We start from the raw sequence: 24,893 nt of genomic DNA, 5'->3' as shown, positions 1-24,893 counted from the left end.
CGAGAACAAAAACCAGACCAGATCCAAATTAATGCAAAAATATGTTGATTTCCTTTGAGAAAAGGCTTTTTTCGCTCTGCTTTCTCGCATTATTTCTTCCATTTCCATTTTGCCCATGTTAGCTACCAATTAGAATGCAGGAGGTGTGGATGTCCTGCAGGATATATTTGTAAAAATAGTTAAAACATATTTTAGCCTACCTTTCCAAATGTAACTTACTCAGCTTTCGTTGTTGGGTTGCATTTTAAATAAATACATATATTGCCAACGTTTTGACTGCGTTTCGAGCAATTAGCCAGCGGACTTGAAGCTCGTTGGCTCGTTAATCCATTAATCCATTAATCCATTAAGCCCAATATCCAATAAATCAAGCGCTACCAACTACAGTTTAGACATCATTATGCACAATTATCCAATCAAAGAGGCGTGTGCAAATTGCTATCCAAAACGCACCAAAATGAATTAATTCGATTGAGACTCAAACTGCCCAGCAGGGGCGTATCATCCATGGCATATTCTAAAAATTTAATTGGTTCCAACGAAGGAGAAAAAATAAAAGGAGGCAGACCGTCGAGAGGCACTTTCGCCCATCGTCGCTGCCTCGTTAAAAAAGGTGAAAAACTGTTGTAATTGTTTTTACAGAAGCGGCGGAAAAAGCGGCCAGGCCAAGTGTGAATATGAGTGTGAATATGTGAGTGTGGCCTGTGTAATTGGTTCTGACGGCTAAATGAACCATTTACCAATTAAACCCGATTGCCAGCCAAAGAACTGAGAACTCGAGAACTTGAGAGCCATGTGTGAGTTTTTCACCTGGCCTAGAGAGGAGATGGCTTTGGGCCAGGTCCACAAGCCGATAGTCGTGATTGAAAGAAAAATATAAGAAAAATATTAGGCTAAGCATTTGCTAGCTACACGTACTATTGTTAATTTGCTCTGTATGTAATAGACTAAATTCATCGATTAATCGTTGAGAAATCCTAGAAGAATCACGTTACCTTCTCTGAAAATTGCGCTCGTTAGCAGCCTTTTGGAGAAATGCTTTAGTCACGCTTGAGAACGCGGCAGGCAAGAAAAAAAAGAAAAAAAGTAGAATTGGTTCAGAAATGGAGGAAAAAACAAGGCTCTTTGAGGAGTTGTGTGTAAACGTTGCCAGTTTGCTGGGAAATCGCTGGGAAAAGGCGGAAAGCATTCGCAAAAGTTGCTGAGCCATCGGACGAGTGGAAAAGCACCTGTGCCTTCTGCTCCTGCTGGCTGTCTTTTTCCTTATGAGTTTTATTTTTCGAGTTCGCCGAGCGGAGGAACTCAAGTGGCCGAGGATCCTTTGTGTTGAATGGCAGATTGGCGTTAATCATGCAATTAATTGGGCTATAAGTCAGCCGCCGATAGCCCGGGATAATGGATAATGGATAATGACGGGCAGGTTGCTATCAAGTGGAAAAGATGTCTAAGTAGTTCTTGGCAAGTCATTACACATTGTGTGAGTTCGAATCAGATGCGGTTTCATTGCAAAAATTAAAAGTGATTAGAATGTTTGCAAATGCGGCAAGAAAGTGTCTCAGTGCTTCCAAAATATATAAATAATTTATATTTTATACTTATATATATATACTTATATATTTTAATTGGGTGTGTTGTTTGCCATTCCCCGAAAGTGCTAAACACCTACTTGGCCTATTGTTTCGGAAGATATTACCCTGACCATTTAATTCCACACACGAATTCCTCTTGAAACGCCTTCAGCTGTTGCTGCCTGATTTTTCGGTGGCCAAAATCAATGTCATGGCCTTTGTTTGTCCTGGCCAACTGTTGCTACCGCCGAGGATTGTTGTGCTTTGCCCAGAATGCTCGATCACACCTCTTCGCCGGGGAAAGGTCAATGCTAATCCCTAATCCTGTTCGACCCTCTTCGCACCTCTCCTGGCGAACGGGCCTATTTACATTGGCACTTCCATGGCTGCTGACTGGATTATTATCCTTATTACTCGGCATCCTGTCCTCTGTTTGTTCTGCAGATAATATAATTACAAGTAATTTCTGCTGGCCAACGCTGCTGGCGATGTGATCACGATGAGCCCATTCTGCGGCAGGACAATGGCGCACTGGAATGTCCTGCGAAGTCCTGCCAAGCGACCTGACAGCCCGACAACTGTTGTGTCAATATTTTGACAGAAGAATGCCAAATGGAGAGTGCTTCTTTTTTGCACAAAGCAGGAAGAGCCGAAGGAGGACGGCGAACAGGTCTCAAGGATCAAGGATCGCTCGCTGGATGAGTCAGCTGGGAAATATGCAGACCGGCTATTGCGAATTGTGGGGATAACAGTAGGACACTCGAAATAATCAAGTCATAATAATAAGTTTCAATAATCAAGTCTTAAAATAATGTATTTTAAGCTGAATTTATTTTTTTTTTTTTTAGTAACTGCAAGAAAGGATGTGGCGGAGTATCCTTAAAAGTTAATGGAAGAATTCCTTTATGACAATGTTTCACGGTACGATGGCATTCTTCCACTGAAAACAATCGGAACACACACACACACATGCATTTATAAAGTGTCCAGGCACACATACACAGGCATTTGCATGAAAAGGCGATATAAGCAGCAAACTAAAATAGAAATTAAGAGAAATGGCGAGAGAGGATGGGGAAAAATACGAAAAAAAACAAACATAGGCACAAAGTGCAACTCAGATGGCGGAAATGAAAAGAAATTGCATATACATAAGTGTGCCTGTGTGTGTGTGTGATGCATTTTCCAACGTACATACGTATTTGTGTTTGTGTGTGTGTGTACATAATGAAAAAGTACTTCATTAAAAATCAAGTATGTGTTGATTTCCATATGAAAAACAACAACAGAGACATAAACCGACCGAGGAAATGCTAAGTACACGTACGTAATGCACTAGTGGGCGGTGGGAGGTGGGCGGTAGGTGCCACGCCCCATCTACAGAGGGGCGGTGGCCATTGTCACAGGAAATGAGTTGAGCCATAATGCAGGAAAGAAACGGCGGGACGAAGAGAGAGAGAGAGAGAGAAATGGAGAAAGCCCTAGACTTTGGCTCAGAATTGAAATTAAAAATGTGTAAATGAAAAAATGAATAAATATGCACGATGGCGATGATGATGATGATGATGATGATTATGGTGGATGCAAGAATATAATTGCTACATTTCGTATTAAGCACCCACTCCCGAACATGAAGCCCCCACATGCCACATCCCACAGCCCACACCCCACTGCCCGCCACCCACCAACCACCCACTTCCGCTGCTGGGCAAATGGCAACAATTGAAAACTTTCTTTGATCTTTCGCATGGAAATTAATTTCTTGCGCCGCTTTTTTGTTGTTGCTCAGCAATTATGATTCGCATTATTCGCAATGAGCCAGGCGCTTTGGTGGGGAAAGGGCTTTCGATAATGTAGGATTGGAGCACTCGATGGTCTTCGGAAATGCGATATGGATCAGAAATGGATGCTCTCTAAAGTGGGCACATGCAAATATATGAGGGATTTATATAATTAATTTCGTATGGTATATATATTCCTGTAGCAAATGGCTAATTTCACAGAACGTATCCATTTCCACTTGTCTTCCGACCTTTCCATAGTGATAATGATGAGGCTGATTTGCCCAGACCACTGGTAACTTTTATATAGACACACTCCGTCGACGGGTGTGAGTTTTCATTACAATTATGCCTCGCTTTTCTTCGTGGCCTAAACCACGCCATTTTGTGAAACAATGGAAAATGCAGCCAGCAACCGCAGCAATTTGTGGCTTGAACTGAAGCCAGTGATACGGGGAAAATCTCGCATGCGGATTCGTACAAAATCCCCCTGAGGTGCACTGAAAAAAAGGGGGAAAGTTATTCAATGCATGGTGAAGTATGTACACCTAATTATCTGTTATATTTTAGGGATTTTCAGAATTGATAAAAGTGTTTTTTTTTTTGTTTGTTAATCAAAATGTGGCAAGAATTTTCTCGCAGTGTTGCTCCTTGTTCTGCAGCCGCGAAATTTTGCAATTTGCGCATAATAATCATGATAATAATAATCGCACCCACACATGGTATTTTTTTTTTACCTCGGGCCAGGGCGTTGGCGCTTGCCAGAGAAATTCCACAAAAAATGTGGAAAAAACAAGGAAAAGGGGAAAATAATTCTAATGGGGGCGTTGTAGGCGTGGCATAGCGTGCATGCATGTGTGTGTAGTTGTGTGGGAGTGTCATTCGCCTGGTTAATTGTGGTGGAAATGTAGGAGTAGGAGGAGTAGGGGGAGTGGGGCATGTGCTCTGTTTCCCACTTGTGAGAATTGCGCAATTTTCAATTATTTCCTGGGGAAAAAGTGGGAAAAAAAAGTGTGAAAACTGTGGGGTAGCTACCGAGGGGCGGCGATGCATAGGTGGGCGTGTCATTGCAGACTTTTGCATAATTATAAGCTGCGATTCACCCACAGCCTGCAAATTATAATTAATGCAAGCCATAGTGTGAGTGCCGCCTTTTTCAAATGCCCATGTGTGGGGCAGAAATTATGCAATGGTCTGATTATGCAACTGTAAGAAAAGTGCTCAAAACCATTCGTATTAAAGCCATCTTCAAGGATAAGTGTTGCAAGCGAATATGAGTAGTGTTGGCAAGCCATAAGAAAAGCAGGGCAACACTTCCTTTCTGTCAGATAAAACTATCTTTGATACGACTCATGTAATTTTATCTAAAAAATCGATTGTAGCTTATAATTTTGATGATTTCATACAGTTTCGTATTATTTTCAGCTATATTGGGATAGGTTGAGCACTGAATTTTTGCATTGAGCAGATTACTTCATTGTCCTTCGCCCTTGAAATCCTCGCTGGCTCCTTTTCGATTGAGTTTCCAATATCCATAAATCCAATTCAGTTCCTTTGATTGCGAATGCGTGAATATTGAACAAACGAGAGCACAACAAACAAAAAAGGCGGCAGAAACAGAAAATTAATCAAAATTCGTGTCGAAAATTGTGAGTTGCATTCGGAGGCAGGTTGATTGAAAGCGCCTAGTGGGTGGTTTTTAATCTCTGGACTTTAGAATGCGATTCATGCACTTTCTGCACAAACAATCAAACGCATTGCATTTTTTGGTTTTGTTTTCATTGGGCTCGTTTCTGTCAATTGCCAACTGATTTCCTTTTTGTCTTTCGCCAGATGGTAGGAAAGGGAAATAAATTCAAATTCAAGAACAAATTCACATTTTGGTTTAATTACTCCATTTCAATTGAAAGGTGAAAAGGTAATCCCTTTCTATTGAGACATTCGATTTTTATTCGTTTATATATAGATAATTTGGAAATACACCCATTACTGGACACTCGAAGTTGCCATTTTCTCTCTTACTTCAAATCCGGAATATTTCATTACTTGCATTCAATTTCGTATGCAAATCGCGCCTTCAATGGCTCATTAGCAGCAACCAGCGACAACTTCTAACAAAAGAATTTTCACAAATAAAAAAAAAAACGAAAAAAACCAGTAAAAGAAAAAAGCAATGGAGAGAAATGTTGGCAACTCTTGCCAAACTCCATGGGTCACAGCTTGAAGGCGAAATAATCAAATTTGCACGCGACTCTGATTTAAGAATTAACAAATAAAATGCCAGCGAAAAGTATTCAGAGTGAGGGCAGAGCTCGAATAATAAGTAATGATGGCAGCGGCGGAAACGCCTGCAATTTGCCACAATTCAAAGTGGCTGCCTTCCCCTTTTTTTCGTTTTTTTTTTCCGCCCAGCAAGCTGCCATGTTTTGTGCGCTCGGAACTTTTTTTCTCTCGTTTTCATTATAACACCGTGTTGTACACCCATTTTCAGGCGAATTGCGCCCCTTTTGGTTGGCTGCCAAGTACCGCCACCATCGAGAACATCAAAAACCAGGCGTCTAATTGAAGTCATTCCCACTTCCACATCCCACATCCCACTTCCACTTCCACTACCACTTCCATATCCACAACCCAGTCCACTCCCATTTTAACACTCCCTTGCCCCCGGCGGCTGCTTTGCATAGCCGAAATGCTGAAGTCCCGCTCATACAATTTGATTAACCCATAAACGAGACGCGGGACCTTCCATCATCATTAGCGACCCGTCGACAGCGATCTACACTGAGCCAATTGAGGGCTTAATGATATTTATTTACTTATTTTGTCGCCCTTTTTTCAATCCCAAATAGTTTTTAAATGCTATTTTTACAATGTGAATTTTATGGCTGATTTTATGGGATTGAATCTAACCAAACCAAACTAACTAATTTTCTCCAAAATATGATTCTCTATACTAACTTTGGCTTAAAAATACTATTAAAGTGTATTTGCATATTATATATATTATTATTAAACAAATTGTTTATATCCGATTGCGCTTAAATTTCAATACACCACTGATTTTCTCTCAGTGTGTCGGCCATCGGGGGTACGCTTACTGTAAACTCAGCGGCCAGCCACTTCTTCTGTTACACTTCAATTGAAGTTCGGCCATTTTGGTTTTCGCATTTCACACCCCTCCTCGCTCCCTTATTTTCGTTATTATTATTGTGTTTTTTTGTGCAGCTACTAATTTGTTTTGGCCCTGCGCGTATTTCGTTGTTGCCTATTTTCCAATTTGAGGCAACAACCACCGTCGATGGACAGAGTTGCCACCACCCCTAATCACACCCCTACCCCCTAGCCCGTCATTCCGGTTGGGTTGTGTGTAGTGCAGTGTTTGCCTTTCGGTTTACTCAAGTGCCAACTCGAAGGCCTGTCCCATAAATTGGTTCGTCGTCATTGTCGAGCACACACTTCGGCCACTTCGGTAGCTCGCAAAGCCAGATATAGGGAGGTACACTGAAAGAAACGGATCCTAGGGGTCAGTGTAAGTGTCTTGCAACTTGGAGTAACAAGGATTGCTCACAGCTTTCAATCGATTTGGATAAAATGTGACAGTTCTGCAGCATTAGTTGGGAACACAGAACGAGGTCTTGCGTTTTTCTTGGTGTACCCAAAGAACTTAAGCCGAAAGCAACCCAGCCCAGTCGAAGAACTAGCGCCTGTCAGCGAGCATCCTCACTCTCGAGTGCCCTCGAATGATAAATCATTTTTCCCGTCGTTCACACAAATGATGATCGAGTATTTTCAACTTCAGCTCGTCTGTTACTTTTTGCTGGGCGGAAATTAGTGCAGATAATCCCATTAAAGGACGTACATATCGTTTTCTTTATATGGGATCAAGGGGCGGCGGTATTTATAACACGGATATAAGTAAAGATGGATCTAAAAGGAGATTCGTTAAACCTATTTTGTACGTATTTTTAAGCGATAAAGAACATAAAATAATCAAGGTAAAATCCGTGGAGTTCGACTAATTAAATAATTGTGCGAAAACTTTTACTAATTAGCGAAGACACAAACCGACCGCAGAACAAGGACTCGCTGATTGGCTTTGTGCAAAATTAGCCATAAACGCAACCAAGGCGCCCTCTGTGGGCAGCGCCCGCAAACTTTGTCTTTTCCCAAAGGCAGAAATTAATTTTCTCACGTTACCCATGCGAAATAAACAATTAAATAATTGAAAACTGAACTCGAAATAAGCAGCCGAAGCAACAATGACCAGAGCCACAGAAATAGCAGCCACAATAACAATAATAAATAATAGTAATATGATAATGACGATTATAATTCACGGCTAATACCAAATGCCTCCACTTGTACGGTAAATGCAATTAGTATGCTCTATAAATTATTTCGGGGCTTAGCGAAATTATTTAAAGCGCATTATAATGGCTTTAAATAGTTGTATATTTGTTCTCTTATTTTGATAACATTTATTTCATCTTTGCATTTATTTAATATGATAAAGTATTCTAGTTAAGAAATTTTCTTAAAGAAAACCCATTTTTAAACTTATTTTACAATGATAATAAATACAGAAAGAGTTCGTGAAAATTTTTCTGATATTTTCTGATAAATATTTATAGCACTACTTTTGAAGAGTATTCAAATCTCGCCTAAGTGCGAATGCCGAAAACCTTCACTTCGAAGTTTTTCTCTGCTTTTCGGGCCATTATCGTTGTTATTATGCCATTGTGGCGCAATTAAAGTTTCAACTAATCACACGGCAACAATTGTGTGACAATAATATTGTCTAAAGCCCCTTGAAAAAACACCCCCGTTTCCCCGCGAAGATTTACCGAGATTTGTTCACACTTAACAACTTAATTACACAACAATGTGCTTGTTGTTATTTATGCCATTTGATTTATTATTATTATTTATTACTGCTTTTATATAGATATTGTTTTTTTGGCAAACCCTCTACCGCCTGTCAGTCGGCCATCAGTCCAAAAAATAATCGAGAAACTCGCTGGGGGAAGCCTACACAAAAAGTAACTGAACTTTAATTGTTCATAATTAAGTTTGTCCGATTCCGATTCCGATTGTGTGCTGTGCATTGTGTGTGTGCCAAGACAATAATAGTTAAGTAAATAAATCTCGACACATAATTGACAATCGATTTTGGTAAACTTTCGCACTTGAGATCATAATTAAATCATTCGGCGGGCCACGTCAACTACCAGAAATGTGAAGAGCAACTCGAGACGAAATAAGGCACCCGGTATCAAAGTATTCAAAAATATACATATACGTGAATATCTGAATATATATATATGTACATATATATGAATATATAGCCGGACTTTGGCCAGGTAGTCGGGTTGTCAGTCCTTCGTTGGCACGTCAAAATATTTGCAAAACAAAAGCACACAGGTCCGAGTTCCTGGAAGCTCGAAGGACATGCAGTGGACCCAGTAAAAAAAAGCAGAAATAAAAACAAGAAATCGCCGACATTGAACTGTAACCAATGGTTAATGGCCAGGTGAAAACCATATATGGTTCTCAGCGAAATAGAGTAGAACTATATCTTCCATATCAGATTACCCGTAATCATCGGCGAAATTCAATATTTATTTTGACAGGATCCCCCGGCGATTGTAATTGCAAGTTAATTAACAATCAAATTCCAGTAAATAAACGAATTTCGCCTTAAGAGCTCGCATACCCATCGAATGAATCATAATCATTCGGGGGCAACCTGCTTAAGAAAATATCGAATTACCCGCGAAATTCTTCTAGCACGCACTCTTCGTTCGCTGCCTTCCTTTCTTCAGCCAGCCTCCGTCTCTCTCTCACGACCATGTTGCCTCTCTTTCTTTCATTTCCAAATGCCAGACTGCGTGGCCCGACGGATACGTACATACGTACATATGTTCGTATGTGATCTGTGGATATAGCGTTCCGTTTCGATCCGCTCCGATTTCGCTGCGATGGCCGTGTGAGCGTTGGCATTTCAATTGTCTAATTGCCGCGTGGGTTTCTCCATAGGGGGAGCCCACTGTGGGGGCGTGAGAAAAGCCCCAAAAGACCCGTTTGGCTGCCACCGATCGTGGCTTTCCAATTACTGGTGTCTCTATTTTCTTTAAATAGAAATCAATGCGTGTATAGAGAATATAATCGAAGTGTAACAAAATATAGATTTTTTTTTAAGAATTAAATATCAAAACATTTTTTCTATCTGTGTATGGGCTTCGCAGAAGATCCCTTTCGGGACCGAGATAATTGTAAGTCCCTCAATTGCCTGGCAGTAATTTGCAAGTCCATTACAGGCTCTACTTTTCCACTTCTGCCGAAATCAAGCCGAATCATTGCCGAATTTCGGGACAACAACTGCCATGGAAGGCCGAGTTCCCCGAGAACAATAACCCACATAGTACGACCCCAAAATCTCTTGAAATCCTGCAATACTGCGCAGCAAGGACTCTCCCACTAGCACACACACACACACACAGGACGTGGTGTAAATGCTAATTTACGCATTTCAATAGTACAAGTTTTTGGCGAAAATTTTAATTAGACTGCTTTTTTTTTTGGGAAGGGAAAGGCATTGTTAGGCGGCCGACAAGTGAGTAGTTTCTACAGCTGGAAACCGAATGGTGGCTCGTTTTTTGGGCCATAAATTGGCGTCCTTCATTAAACGGAGAGCGGTTGGAGTTCCGAGTTCGAGTTCGGGTCTGCGAAATAGTTGTTTTCTTGCGCCTTTTGTGCGCCACCCCACCCCTGTTGACCATGCCCTCTCCCACTCTGGCGCTCTCTGGCTCTCTTTCACTCACACAAAATGGGCGCCGCACACTGTGGCAATCGTGCACTAATACTACGACAAGCAGCGCACCAACACTAATGCGTTTCGGCCCGAACTGGAAGTTCGCGGGAAGACTGGAAGGTTTCGTGTGTGCGAGAAGAGCACGGCTAGCTGGTGCTTGGAAGGCGCTTGCTGCTCTCCTCACTCTCACGGCGAATGGATGTTGCACATGCGCCATGTTGCCGAGGGGAAGGCCCACATGCTGCTGACTCGCTCGCACTCGCTGAGCGGCGAAGAGTGCGGCTAGCGTGCGACAGAGACCGCCCCTGAATATTTACCGTTGCCGGGCAGCGCGGTCGACGCGAGCGGCGCTGCCGGCGCGCTGCCTTTGCCGCCGTTACTGCTGTTGCTGCTGCTGCTGTTGGTGTTGCTGCTGCTGCTGCAGATGTTGCTGCTGCGCTTGCCATGCGATTTGAGGTCCTCGGAAGAGCAAAGCTCCGCTGGCCGTTTACCGTTTGTTAGCTGAATGCCTCCTTGGCCAAATCCAAAGCGAAATGCAAAGCCAAGTCGAAAGCCAACCACCAGCAGCAACATAACGGCAGCAACAGCACGACAGCAACAGCAACAGCAACAGCAAACAGAAACAGCAACTGCGACGACAAAACTCCTGGTGCACATTAACGCAGGCAACAGTTTAACGTGGAAATTATTGCGAATTTGTTGTGTGTTTTTCTGCGACGCGTGCCAGCGCAAAAAATCTCAAAACCTCCATTCGCAAATCGCATTTCTCGCGTAGTCTTACGAAATTGCAAAACTTACCATTGGTTTTTTTTTTGTTGGTTTTTCAATTGGGGTTGCATGATGTTTTCAAACGCGTTGTTTTGACAACGCCAATATCTAGACATAGATCGAAATATTAGCAATCGAAAATGCCGCAGCGCTCGCCCTTTGCCATTCAGGAGCTGCTGGGCCTGGCGGTGGCGGCGGCCACAGAAGCGCCAACCGATCTGACGACAACTGCCGGTGCAACGGTGGCAAAAGAGCGCCAAACGCCAACGCCGCCAAAGACAACAAATGCCACAATGGCAACAGCAGCAACATCATCCGTATCAGCAGCAACACCAACAAATGCGGCCGAAGGCAATTTAACGAGCGGTTCGGAGCCACAGCAGCAGCAGCAACAAGAGCAGCAGCACCACCAGCCGCAGCAACAGCAACAGCAGCAGCCGCACCACCATCAGTACAGGGAGCACCACCAAATGACCATGGCGGCCGCCTCGCGAATGGCCTACTTCAATGCCCATGCGGCGGTGGCAGCGGCCTTTATGCCCCACCAACTGGCCGCGGCGGTGCACCACCACCATCAGCATCAGCACCAGCACCACCCACACCACCACCCGCACCACCCACACGGAGCCGTTGGGGGGCCACCGCCGCCGCCGCCGATGCAGCACCACCACCCCCACCATCCGCACCACCCGCTGCTGCACGCGCAGGGTAAGCCACTGTCCACGCCAGCGAACCACTCAAATTGCAGTTAATTGCAGTTAGCAAATAACAGATCTTTATTTAATTTATGCATATACTAAACATGGGAAAGTTGAAAAGTGGCTTAGCTAACATATATATCGCTATAGCGATTTGAGAAATCTTTTGTTCGATGTGTGCCATGCACATTTACACTGACAATCAAAGCTTAAACGCAATTAGCAATCGCAACTGGTTTTGTCACCTGCCAGACACACCAACACAGGCGCACATGCACATGCATAGATACAGATTCAAATTCAGATACAGATACAGATACATTCGATTCACACGCACACGCACACACAGTGGGGCGAATCGGTGTCTGGAGTGCCGCTTAGTTAGCATAAAAAAGGAATTAATCAGCGGTCCATCGTCCGCCAAATCAGCTTTGGCCCCACTGCAAACGACACACCGCCCGCATCCGATCCACCGCTCCACCGCTCCAGCGATCCGGCAATCCGCCTCCGAAGCCACTCCAATCCAAAGCACCAGCACTCAAGTTGAGCTGCTAATTGCACTGTGTGTGTGTGAGTGTTTGTGTGATGCACCCTGGTTAGAACATAGCAGAAACTGGGCTCCACAATAGTTGCAATAGTTAGTTCTCATATTGTTTAAGTAAAATTCTAGAATCAGTGGAAATTTGAATTAATAAATAATAAGCTTGGTGTGCTTTTCGAGTAGGTTTTGGGCGCTTTGGTGCCACTGTAGGTGCGCCTTTGTTTGGCGATCAGCACAGGCAATGACACACGCACACTGCAAGAAAATCCCACACACTGGCAGCAAACTTGGGTCGACCTGCTGTCTCTCGATTCAAAGCTCATTTGCAAGTGGCAATATCATCCGAAGTCGGAGCGATGACAGTGAAGGCAGATAAACAGAAAGGCATGAAAAGCCGTGCAGGGATTGATACACGGTAAAAAAAACTAGGAACTAGTTAGTAAGTGAGAAGTAAGCAGTTGAGCAATAACTTAAGCACTCTAAATTGTTATTTTTCTCAATTCATTTGCGAATTATAGCTTGAATGCCATTGATAACAGAATCACCCAAATTTCTTTCACTGTGAAAAGTGCCAGGCCCTCCGATAATCTTGCAGATTCAAGTGGCAGCTGTTATGATTGTTATTATTATTTTAATTAGCGTTGAAATATCATCGTCATCACCGATTTCCATTGCTCTGCACTGATTCACTGTGCCAATTTCACTGCGCACTCACTCAACTTATGTACGTACATACATATGTACATATGTATGTAGATATACATACGAGTATATCGAATCTGATTTCTTGATTTCAAATCTGTTTGCCCCCACACTTCCGGACCCTTTTCAGGGTTTTATTATTTATTTATTGATTTCGCATGTTGCGGGGCTTTCTTTTTGGCTCGCTGTTTCTGCGTTATTTTAATTACAATACTCCTATCCGTTTATTGCCCATTTCCACAGCTTCGTCGTAATTTGCGTTTAATAAATGTGGGAAAGAGCACTTGGGCGCTGCTAAATAGTTATGGGTAGTATGGACTAGCAAACAGGGATTACATTTTAAACTATATCCAATTAGTTAAGGTTATATAAATAGTGCTCATTAGTTTAATTACAATAAACAGTGCTAGTTGATCTGCGATGGAAGAGAAAGTGGGTTGCCTCTGCTTAAAGTTTATACTCTAGGGTATGCAATAGTCGTGCTCATTAGTTAAGGTATAATAGTACAACAGTTGCCCTGCCTCTGCTAAAAGTTTATAATTTAGTAAAAGCTTATATTTTTAGGGTATGCAATAGTCGTGCTCATAAGATTACTCCCTATTTTCTTAGCACTTCGTTCTGTTATGTTAAGCGTTGCTTTCTGCTTTTCATTCGCGTCATCCTATTTAATTTTGCATATTTCCAACTCGCTCCGCATGTTGTCGTACGAATATTTCGGGTATCCGTTGTTGATTTTATACCCATTTGCGTGGCCAGCTCGTCAATTAAAAAATCGCATCAGGTTTGGTCGGAGCTCGGTCGGATTTCTGGCGGATTTCGGACGGATTTCCTGTCCAGAGCTGAGTACTTGGCGCCTTCCATTAAGTGCCTTTGATCTTTTACCAGAAGGGAAACCCAAATCGGAAAATTGGTTGCCCAACGACAATAAGAAAAGCGCTTTTTCTTCGCCCCTCCCGCCGCCGCACATTTAATTGACAATTTTCACTTTGGCTCCGCGCGTCGCTTTGTTGTGACAGTCGTTTTGATGTGTTTGCACACCCCCACACACACTCGCACACACAGACACACCGATACTAAATTGTGCATGTATTGGTGCACTTGTGCTGCAAAGATTTCGGCAATTTACTTGCCTCTCGAAATTAACCATTTAGTATTTTCCACTTTTCAGCTATGCCAAAAATTTATACAGATAATAAGTAACTAACTTAAAAAGTTAGACAGCTTGAGGTGCAGATTGATGCACTGCTTACTCACTAGATATTATGTTCAATGCGGTTACAGTACTATCACGATTTCCTTATCACTGATTAGCCAATAAGGGTGCACAGCAGTATTGCACCGATTGCATGCAGTTATCGTTTCCAGTGGCAACGGAAGTGTTGCAATCACTGACTCCAGAACTGCTAATTGCTGGCTGTCAGTCTGCCGAGAACTGTGGCCATCTCCATCCAACAGCCAAATATCCGTATGTGCCGCCCTTTGATATTTGAGCCACTTTGCTAATAGCCAGCCCCATTATATATGTACATATATATGTATAGGTGCATGTGCATGTGTGTCTCCTTGGCTGATAAAAATATTCTTAATTGTAGAAACTACCTCGGACATTGTGTGCGGTCGCCTTTTGACTTTGCTTTGATTTTGCGTTGACGTAAATTAGAAAAGCGGACGGTTGAAGAATGTGGGAGAAGTTCGGAAAAGTGTCGACAAACGCCCTTCGTTTTTTGAGTATTTCTCACTTTTTGGTTATTTTTTCTATTTTTTTCTTTCACATTTTGTGCATACATTTTTTGAGCGTTCCCCACCCTGCTGCTTAACCCCTTGACGCCCCGCACTTTCTGCATTCTGCATTGTCCGAGGTGTGAAAATGTTCGGCGTCAGCGTTCCACGAGTGCAGTTATTGTTTCGGTTGTTGTTGCCTGCACTTTACCGCCTCCCCGCCAAACGCCACTTATTTCCTTCGCATTCTTGTTTTTGGCACTTTGTCACACTTTTTCGCTTTGATTTTTTGCGAATTTAAAAGTCAATTAAAGCAACTTGACGAACGAAGTGCCGAGTGCCACTCAAGGGTTAATTTGTCCGTGCCAGTGTGAGTGTGAGTGCGAATGAGTGTGAGTGTGAGTGTGAATGAGTGTGAGTGCAAGGGGTGAGCCTGCCGATTGTGTGGGTGGGGGTGCCAGTTGATTCACATCGAACGGAATTAGCCGCAATAATTTCAAATTTTCTCAAACGGAACGCCATGCAATTCATTCACGATAATCACAAATTACACTCGCAATAAATGCGATAACTATGCTGGTGAATATTAGTATAATATTATATAGACTTAGGTTAGCAACCAGATGAAAGCCGCATGTAAATGAAAGCATACTCGCACGATAGTTTACCAAAATACGAGTGTATATATAGCAGTCACAGTCATATTCGAATCCAGTTGCCCAGTGTATTCGCATTCGTATTCATGTATTCATAAGCTGGATTTTGTGCCCCGTCACATGGCAATCAGAGCCGGGCAATTCGTGCCCCAAAAGCTCAACTCACTTTGACTGCACAGCCAGCGAGTTGCAGGGGCGCCAATTTGGGGGGATTTGTGGGGCAATCGCGACCCCCTTGGGTGGACGCCACTGCACTGCGCTAATTTTATAACGCAAATAAACACGATTTGGCACTTGAGTTGCCTCGGCGGCCGCTTTGCTTCTTCAGCGGCTCGAAAGTGGGATTGCGGTACGGATTTGGATTTGGATCTGAAGTTGGATTTCGATTTGAATTCGAATTCGAGCTCGGAATGTGGCTGCTTTCACTGTCCAACGGCAGCAAGTCCAACTCGAACACGGCAACAATCAACAAACTACTACAACTGCTAATTATTCATGGCATGGCCATCTATCTGGCTATTTGGAGTGGCTACTCAGCACTTTTTCGTCTGGAAATTGTTTCAATTGTGGCCACGAAGTGATTCACCTGGGGTACACAAAAAGCGATCTGTGATCACTAGCTTTTGGGCTAATTGTGCTTACAGCATTCATTTTAACTTTTTGAAATTCATATTTGATAGCATTTAATTTGCCACAAATGCATTTGTTTATTGGAACTGCTCGTTTTTCGCTTTAATTAATGCACTTGATTTTCACTCACGACGCCCGAGTATACATACACTCCAAGTTGGACACCGAATCGGCTACTTTGCATCATGACCTCCGGCGGATTGCGGCGGATGCTCACGACCCACACGCTCCACACGCTCCACACGCTCCACGATCGCCTTGTGCGGTCCGCCGTTGGCTCCCTCCGATTGCCTGGCTTCCCTGGTATTTTCCCATATTTTTCCCATATTTACCCCAAGTTCGCCGTTTGCTTGGCGACCCATATCAGCTATTGTCGAGCGTTAATCAGTTTATAAATACTTCGTCACTTGCAGTTTCCCACTTTTATTTTATTATTTATTTTTTTTATTTTTCATTTCTGCCTCGTTTTTGTTTCAGCAATTCTTTCGAGCAGTAATATCGAATTTCATCGGCAACTGGTATTTCTGAACTGGTAGAGAGCTAATAAATGCGGCTTGATTGTCGACATAATAATCACCATCAGCATCACCATCATCGTTATTATTGTTGGCATATGTCGAGGTCTCGAGCGCTCATTGTGTTCTCGATTGCGATTGCGAATGCGAATGCGTCACCGTAAAAAACAATTGACGTATTCAGTTAGCGTCCCAATTTCAGTTCCAAGTTCTCCAGCCACATCCCAATCCCAATCCTTATCCCTATCCCGATTCCGATTCCGATTCCGATTCCCCTTCTGGAGCCCCGAAACAAAGCGAAAGCCAAACCAAACCACAACGAACTCGAACGAGACGAACGCCTTGAAACAATGAAACATCGAGCAGAAATTAGCGCGGTTGTCTGTCAAATTTGATTTTGCTTTGATATGTCACTCGCTCGCTGCAAACGCGAGGTGGTGCGGGGTGCGGAGGTGGCTGGGTCCAGAGGGGTTGGCAGGGCCAGATAGGGGTTAAGACGGCAAGGAGTGCCTGCCTCGTTCTCGACATCGAGGTCGCCGATTTGCATTTGTGAGTGCCAGCGGCACAGAGAGAAAATTCAGCCAGTTCTGAGCAATCCAAACTTGAGGTTACAATATTCAATATTCACAAATTGATTGCCTTGGTGTATGCTAGGTAATAAATAGTGCTATCATTCAAGGCATTTCTTACTATATTTTTGTGATTTCGCTTAGTTTTTTCTTCAGTGCATTTGCATATGCCATGTGCTTGCAACGCTCTGCTCCTCAATTTTTTAAGTGTTAATTCGCAGGCCCTTGTCGGGCTAATAAATGCAAAAATACCAACGCGACTGCTGCCTGTACAGTACGTACTCGCTTCGAAGGATATCGCCTTGAACGATATAGAAAGTTGATTAAAAGTCGAGGGAAACACGTTACTTATATTGAAATAAATGCATTAGATTACATACTTACTTGTGGTTTTGTGTCTCATTGCAGGATTTCCGCAGCTCAAAAGCTTCGCCGCCGGAGCCGGAACTTGTTTGCCCGGTAAGTTCACATGCTTAATTGCTATAACCCGGGTATAATCGAATTCGGGGGAAGCCTAAAGGTAGGCCATATATCCTGGACTCCTCGGACTGCAATCCCTCTTGCGCAATCCCCTCCAAAAAAGCTGAATATCCTTTTGACCAACAGAGGGCGTCAGACTCGCGCTTCGTCCTAATTAATGGGCATTCCTGCGCTTCAATTTGACTCATGGATGCCGCCGCCTTTAGCTCCTGCGGCCCGGGGGCGTGGCCAAGGACAGTGGGCAGGGGCAAAGGGCAGAGGGCAGAGAACAGAGGGCAAAGGGTGAAGCGCAAATTTCACATGTCGCGCACATAAATTCTCCAAATTGCTAATAAAATAAACAATTTAGCTAACGAAAAAACGAGGAAAACACACACGCACACACACAAACACACGCACACACACACATGTGAGAGACAAAAGTCAAATAATGAAATTTCCATTTTCATTTTGTTGCATTCGTAACGGGCAATAAATATTTTCAACATACGCTTTTATACGCAATTTGCACGCGCATACATCTCTCCTCGCATCCTCGCCACCTCACACATCCTGTCCTCCTGTCACCCCTCTCTCTCACTCCCTCTCTCCCTCTCTCTTTCGCACCCAACTCGTGCGGTCTCTTTCCGCCTTAACCCTTTCGCACACGAACACAAATACAAATGCAGGGGGAATCCCAGAACAAAAGGCGAAAGAAATGCGAAGCGCACACATAAACTTGTCTAATAAGAAAGGATCTGGAAACTGGTTCAAAGGATGGGACAAGCGGAATGGGCAGGAATTCGAGGGGTATCCTTAGAAAAGGGGTTCCAATAGATGGCAAGTCGCTGAAAGTTCGCACATCAGCACCATACCATTGATTCGATCCAATCAACAAATTTTGGAAATATATATATATCCTTTCATTATGCAGTTTAAACTGCTCTTAAATTGTTTTTAAAGCCAAAAGCTGAAGTGGAAGTCTGAGTCTTGGCTTAAATGTAAGAGACATCCTATGATTGTTTTATCCTACGCCCTTCTTGGGGGCTCTTAACTCTTTCTTGCCAAGATCTTGGGCCTACTTAATTGCCCTTTTGTCGCTGTTGTTGCTGCTCCTGAAGTTGAATGATGTTGAAGTTGATGTTGCTTCCACTGCTGCTGTTGCATGTTGCTACTGCTGCTGCTGTTGCATGCTGCTGCTGACGATGTTGCTGCCGTGTAGTGGGCTCTTCCAAGACTCTAATCTCTGACTGGGCCAGGCAACACGAACTTGGCCACTTGGCCGCGCATTCTTTCCATTCTGTTTTTATGGGCGAAGTGCCCTGCTTAAGTCTTCCACTCGACGCCTGCATTCTTCCAGAGGAAAAGCGGTCGGCAGGGCGGGGGAAAATGCGGAGGGGCAGGCACTTTTGAGCCATTTGCTGCGAGCAGATTGCAAGACAAGATTACACAAAAGCCAAAGGAAGAAGCGAAGAAGCCGAGAGACTGACAAGTAGGGCAATTTGCCTTGAAAAATGGGAGCTTGGATGGAAGAGTGGGAAGTGGAGAAGCGGGGAAGTGGCAAGAGGCAAGTGGAAAGCGGGGGCTGTTGCACCATCGTGTTGCACTTGTCATGGCTAAGATTTTAATTGGCATTTTTTCCCCCCTCGTGGCATTGCCTTACCCCCAGAATCCTTTCTTTCGAGCGTGTCTAAGTTTTATTTGCTGGCCATGTCGAAAGCAAAGGCCCCCCGAGAAAATTCTACGGCTTAATTGAAACACGCAAGACAAACAAAAAACCAACACACACACACACGGCACACACACAGCACACACACAGCACACACACAGCACACACACGGCACACATGTGTGAAGCGAAACCAATCGCAATTCACATCGCACCAGTTGACTGAATACGTGAATATGTCAGGGTGATAAAACGCGCAAGATGGGCTAACACATGTACATGAAGGTGGCTTCTGTTGGGTTCGGTTCGGTTTGGTTTGGGTTGGGTTGTCAAAGGGTTAAGACTCAGCCGGTGAACAAAGTGAATTAGTCACAGGATCGATGAAGATATCTGCAACACCGGAAAACAGCTAGTCAGCTGTACGAAACAGGTTGTAACCCTAATAACTTTATGCCGCGCGATATTCTAGTTGATTTCGATACTTTTACAATAATAGTACTTCATTATTTGCCTATATATATCTTATATATATATATATATACTCTCCATACATTTCCTATGCAAATTCGAGCAAACGGACTTTGTCCGGCATTTACTCCGAAAACTCGCTCTGACATTGTCCGGCATTCGTGGCCGTCTAATTGCTCCTGTCTGCGTGCCTCTGCTCCCTCTGCCCCTCTGCGACCCTTGGTGCCATCTCTTTCTGCCCGGCAAGTGCCGTCTCTCTCTCGTTGCCGTCGGCCTGCCGTATGCCCCCGCTTTCTGTGCCTGTTCCTCGTAATTTGCGCACTCAATGGAAAATTGTTAATTAGATTCCTTGCTTGTCGAGTGACTGCTGGCTTCTTCGGCACTGCATTGTTTCGCCCAGCAGTGGCAAAATCCACCCACTGGGCATCCTCGATCCCCCCCATTTAAAGGCAGGCGAACTGACGGTAGTTGCCCCCTTTTGGGCGGCAGCGTTTTAGCCAGCTTTGTGTCAAAGTTGGTTAAAGTGACTGCTGCTGCCAGCAGCACCTCTGTGAAAAATGAGTGTTGTTCGTTTTGGCTAAAGTAACCGAAAACAGGTGTAAAAGTATCTTAAATTATGCATCTTCATATGTGTATAAAATAACTTAATAATAACTTAATAATATTTCTGCAAAATGTTAAAGTAATCATAGTAAAACTAAATATAAGATATGCCCTGTAAAATTAGTATGAAAATTGGCTTTGAAATAGCCAAGTTGACGGCACAGCCTCTTAACCCTTTACTCGTTTTTGGGCACACTTTGGCCCACCTTTCCTTTCCTTTCCTTTCCTTTCCGCTTCGCCAACGAACTTTAAGTGCAAAACGCTTTTCCTCCGCCGCCAGCAGCAGCAACAACAATAAACAGTAACAAGAATATGGAAAAACAGTAGTTACAACAGCAGCAACCACACTGCCACTAAAAACTTTTCGCTCTTTCACTTTTTTATTTTTGCTGGCTAAAGAAATCTTGGCGCGTTAACGAAGTGCAGGAAATTCAGCGGATGTGAAAACTTAGATGTGGGTTAATCGAGTTACTATTTGCATTATTTGGCCTACAATTCAGCTCTTTGGTAATGCGATATTCTTGAAAAATCAAACTGAAATAAGGGGAAAGCAATTAGAAGTGAACTCATGCAAATGTGCAATGATAATGGGTTGTATTTGCTAGCTTTGCATGTTATGTGATCTAATTAGAAGACATTTATGTTACCTGTTTAATAAATGGAATGATAATGATTACGCTGATGATGAAGATCAAGGGACTTTCTATGCGCAGAGGCAGCTGGAAATTAACCCGACGGCATCAAAAAGCAGGTTATCAAAGCTGTTAATTGGAGCATTTACTGGTCCACTCACCGTAGCCTCTTTCCGATTTTTAACGTTTGTGGCTTCTGTTTGATTCCTCAAGCAAATAATTCAATTTCATTTCTAATTAGTACGAAAAAAGCGTACGAAAATAAGCGAATATCCGAATGGCAGTTCACAGGACACCCACACTCACACTGGCACACAAATGCACACACACACAGATCCACACACATGCACAAAAACGCAGCCACTTTGGGTGCTAATGCAAATTGCGAATAGCGAAATGCCCCTTCAACGATGACGTCGTCGCCGCTGCCTCTGTCACCGCCTCTGTCGGCGTCGACTGCGCAGCTGCGCCGCTGCCGCGTTGCCAACAACTCAGCCACTTTATTAGCGTATTTTGCCATGCAACTGTTTATGCGACACACACATGCGGCACACACACGCGCACACACGCAACCGCTGCGCACCAACACAGCGACGAGGAATTAGTCATTTTGTTGGTTACTTGATGCATGGCGCGGAAATGGGGAAAGTGCGCGGGAAAGTGGGCGGAATTGGGCGGAAGAAGCAGGAGCAGGGCGGGGGCAAAGGAAAAGCCACACCGGAAACAATAATGGGCACTTTTCCGGCAGGGTTTCGATGTCACTAAAAGCATTACGATTACGAAAGTGTCAAAAAGTATGCAGCAATAATATATTCATTACGATTAGCTACTTAACCTTATTTTAATAATCAAGAAAAATGCAATGGCGTGTGAAAAATTGTAGTTCTAATGAACATGGGCACACTTTTCTTCCAGTAACTTTAGCTGGCCAACAAGCAGGAGGCAGCTCGCAAAATGAACAAGTCAGTGGAACAACGTGGAATGAAACGGAAAGGGAAATGGGGATAGAGATGGTGAAATTTCGGCGGGATTGGGGACGAAAGTCACCACACCTCCCCCACCTCCTTTAGAAGCGACAACATTTTTTATGCGCTTTTGAGCAAATTAGATTTCCTAATTAAATTTTCTAGTGAAATGCGCATAAATTTCATAAAACTCACTTGCCACGCAAGAAAGAGAAGGCGCGACTTTCTTTGTGCGGGCAGGCGAGTGGGCGAGAGAGAGAGGACGAGAAAAAGCCCAGCGGTAGCGAGAGAGATGGAAGAGTGCTGTCGCCTTTCATTTGGATGGCGACATTTTTTTGCTCTGGCATTTTTCCCAGCTGACGTCGCCGACATCCTTTCGTCCTTCATCCTTCGTCGTCGTCTGCTTAAAGTAATTAACTAAGAAAATTTTAATTGCTAATATGTTGTGATGCATGTGTGTGTGTGCATGTCGGCATGCGGGGTTTTCCAGTCAGAGCGTGCGTGCGTGTGTGTGTGTGTGCACATGAGCTCATTAAAAGCGAGCAAGAAATTCGACGTTGCCTACTTTTGTGCGCTTCCAAATTAACTGATTTCCGACATTTGTCTAGGATATATGTATATACGTATAATATTTAGAATTATTCAAGCTAATTATCCAGTAACTTAAAACTTTTTTAATTATGTTTATTGACGAGCAGGTGCTGGTGATCAATTAAAAACTGACCGTGAAACACACACCCATTAATTGCGGGTGCCCTCGAATCGATTTCCTTGCCCAAACGGCCACAACAATTAAATTTCCCTCAACACACCTTGAATTCTTCTAGTGAATTGCATTTTTGCGCGGTAATTCAAGATGCAATTTTCAGCATTCATTACACGCATTTTCACCAGCAGCACCGCAGATATTTTTCACGCACATTTAGTGGGAAAAACGGGCGGGAAGTGGAATGTTAATGGGGATGGGAACGAGAATGGGAATGGGATGGGTATGGGTATGGGAATGGGTATGAGGATGAGGATGAGGATGAGGCTTCACTTGAACAACTCGTCAGCCGCCACAACAGTCTGCTTCTACTTCATTCTTCATATCGAATTTCAATGCGAAATGTTTTTTTCCCTGCTTTTTTTGTTTTTCTTCTCCTTTTGCTGGCTGCACGAATGCGCCGCTGGTCGTGTGTGTTTTGTTTTCCATACTTTTCCATACTTTCCAAACTGCGGAGTGGTCCAGACCACTCGATCACCGAGTCACTGTGCATTTATGTTTTCCGGGTGCTTCGGGCTCCAAGTTCGATTTGGCCAAAACAAGGCTGCTTGGCAGCCCTCGAAGCACTCGGTTTCTCAATCCGCGCCAAGTGGCTTCGATACCCAGACATCGGCTCATCCTCAATCCTCAGACTCGTCAGCATCCTCAACTCAGCGGCAGGTCGCTCAACTTTGTGTGGATTATCGATGGTTATACATTGATTTTACATTCGGATATTTAACTGCGGTATTTAAGTCCACATGTTTTTTTCCACTGTGCAAAAACTCCACTGCCACTGCCACTCATCGAAAACTCAAATCGCGCCTGTCAGCGGCTGTCAGCTCCTTCCTTCGATCCCAATCCGAATAGGGATCCCCAGCCAGTGTCGGTGTCCTCCTTCGACGCTTTCACTTTTCACCCCGCTTTTCGCAGCCTTCTCAAGTGGGATTTTCCTTGGAACAAAAGATGATGTGTGTGACAACCCCCCCAAAAAAAGAAACAAAAAATCAGATAACCAGCAGACAAGTGGGAAACTAGATACAATTATTAAATATTAAAATAACAAACCACTTCAAGTCGCGCTTCAGCGCCACATGTTTTCCGGCATCGGGTCGTGGGATTCTCGTCAACTAATTTGACAAGAATATATTAAGATTTTTCAAAAATAAAACCGAAGAGCAGATTGTTTTGGGGAAAGTGAAAAAACGAATTCTTATTCAACGACTCATTGCAGGATCGCTGGCGCCCAAGGACTTCGGCATGGAGGGCTTGAATGGCTTCGGAGTTGGACCGAACAGCAAAAAGAAGAAAAAGAAGCGACGACACAGCCGCACCATATTCACCAGTTACCAACTGGAGAAACTGGAGGAGGCCTTCAAGGAAGCCCATTATCCCGATGTCTATGCCCGCGAAATGCTGTCGCTGAAGACGGAGCTGCCCGAGGATCGCATACAGGTGAGTCAGCATCGGCATCGCTTGCCCAGGTAATCCGATATGCGGGCATTGTCCCGCGTCCGATAATACAGTCCCTCCATGGAGTATGCTCGTCGCATTATTCCCCTAATGAATTAACAAACTAATTACATCCGCCGCGTAGGTGTTTGCTGTTGGCAAAACAGAAAGGCGGCCAAGCAATTTGCATTTCCTTTTGTCTTTTCAAAATATGCTTCTTGCTCATACGCTTGTTTGGATGTCTCCGCCCTGATTTTTCACACCTCCTTCAGTTTCTGTGTGTGCAGCGTCATCACGGCAATCAGGAGGGGAATCTCAAGTGCAGCTCCTCCGACGGGGGTTCTCCACTTCTTTACTCTACATATACCCAAGGGTATAGATGGCCTGCTTCAAAGCCCATAAGCCACTGGTGAACAAGATTATCGATCGATCTTGCTGTATAGCAATCGATAGTGTTTCGATAGTTTTCATTTTGTTGCTTAATATTTAAGTGTAAGACTAGTCACAACTCCATTGTGATATGTGCATGGATAGAGTGTGCACAGCTTTGCGAACAACGCAAAATCCGGAAATCATTTAACGTCCGCTTCACGCTGGGCAAGCGAGACGGCGATTGGGTGTGAGGGAGACGGCTGGCAGCGTGGTGTGGGGAAAAAACGTAGAAATTTTCAGCAACGTTTGCGAATTTATAATTAAGCATTTTAATGGCCGTTATTGTTCTAAGTCCGCAGCCTGCGCGAGCGAGCGAGCGAGACGGGCACACTGTCTGTATGTGTGCGTGCATCGAGTAAGCTTCAGTTGAGCCAAATTGCCACCCTTAAAAGGCAAACCCCAAAAGGACCATGAGTGTATGCGTGTGTGTGTGTGATTAATTAGCACACAAAAAAAGAGTAATTATGGCGCGATTTCTTGGCGAATTTGCCCTTTTTTAACCACTCACCTC

The 24,893-nt window shown here is 43.8% G+C and overlaps 1 protein-coding gene across 3 annotated transcripts in view; it reads left to right on the top strand.

Moving 5' to 3' along the window:
- Positions 1–10,821: 10,821 nt before the first annotated feature.
- LOC117148145 (diencephalon/mesencephalon homeobox protein 1) overlaps positions 10,822–24,893 on the top strand; it is a 30,645-nt gene continuing 16,573 nt past the window's right edge. For 2 of the 3 annotated variants that reach the window (XM_033315375.1, XM_033315374.1), the window contains exons 1-3: positions 10,822–11,636; positions 17,367–17,417; positions 23,733–23,953. In XM_033315375.1, the coding sequence (XP_033171266.1) occupies positions 11,069–11,636; positions 17,367–17,417; positions 23,733–23,953 (840 nt within the window). In that variant the 5' untranslated portion in view covers positions 10,822–11,068. Of the gene's footprint in view, positions 11,637–17,183; positions 17,233–17,366; positions 17,418–23,732; positions 23,954–24,893 lie in introns of those variants that run through there. The other variant, XM_033315376.1, reaches the window with a different exon arrangement.

Source organism: Drosophila mauritiana, chromosome X, assembly GCF_004382145.1.
Source record: "Drosophila mauritiana strain mau12 chromosome X, ASM438214v1, whole genome shotgun sequence".
Lineage (NCBI taxonomy): Eukaryota > Metazoa > Arthropoda > Insecta > Diptera > Drosophilidae > Drosophila > Drosophila mauritiana.
Note: the sequence above shows the minus strand (reverse complement) of the source record. Positions and strands in the feature narration are given on the sequence as shown.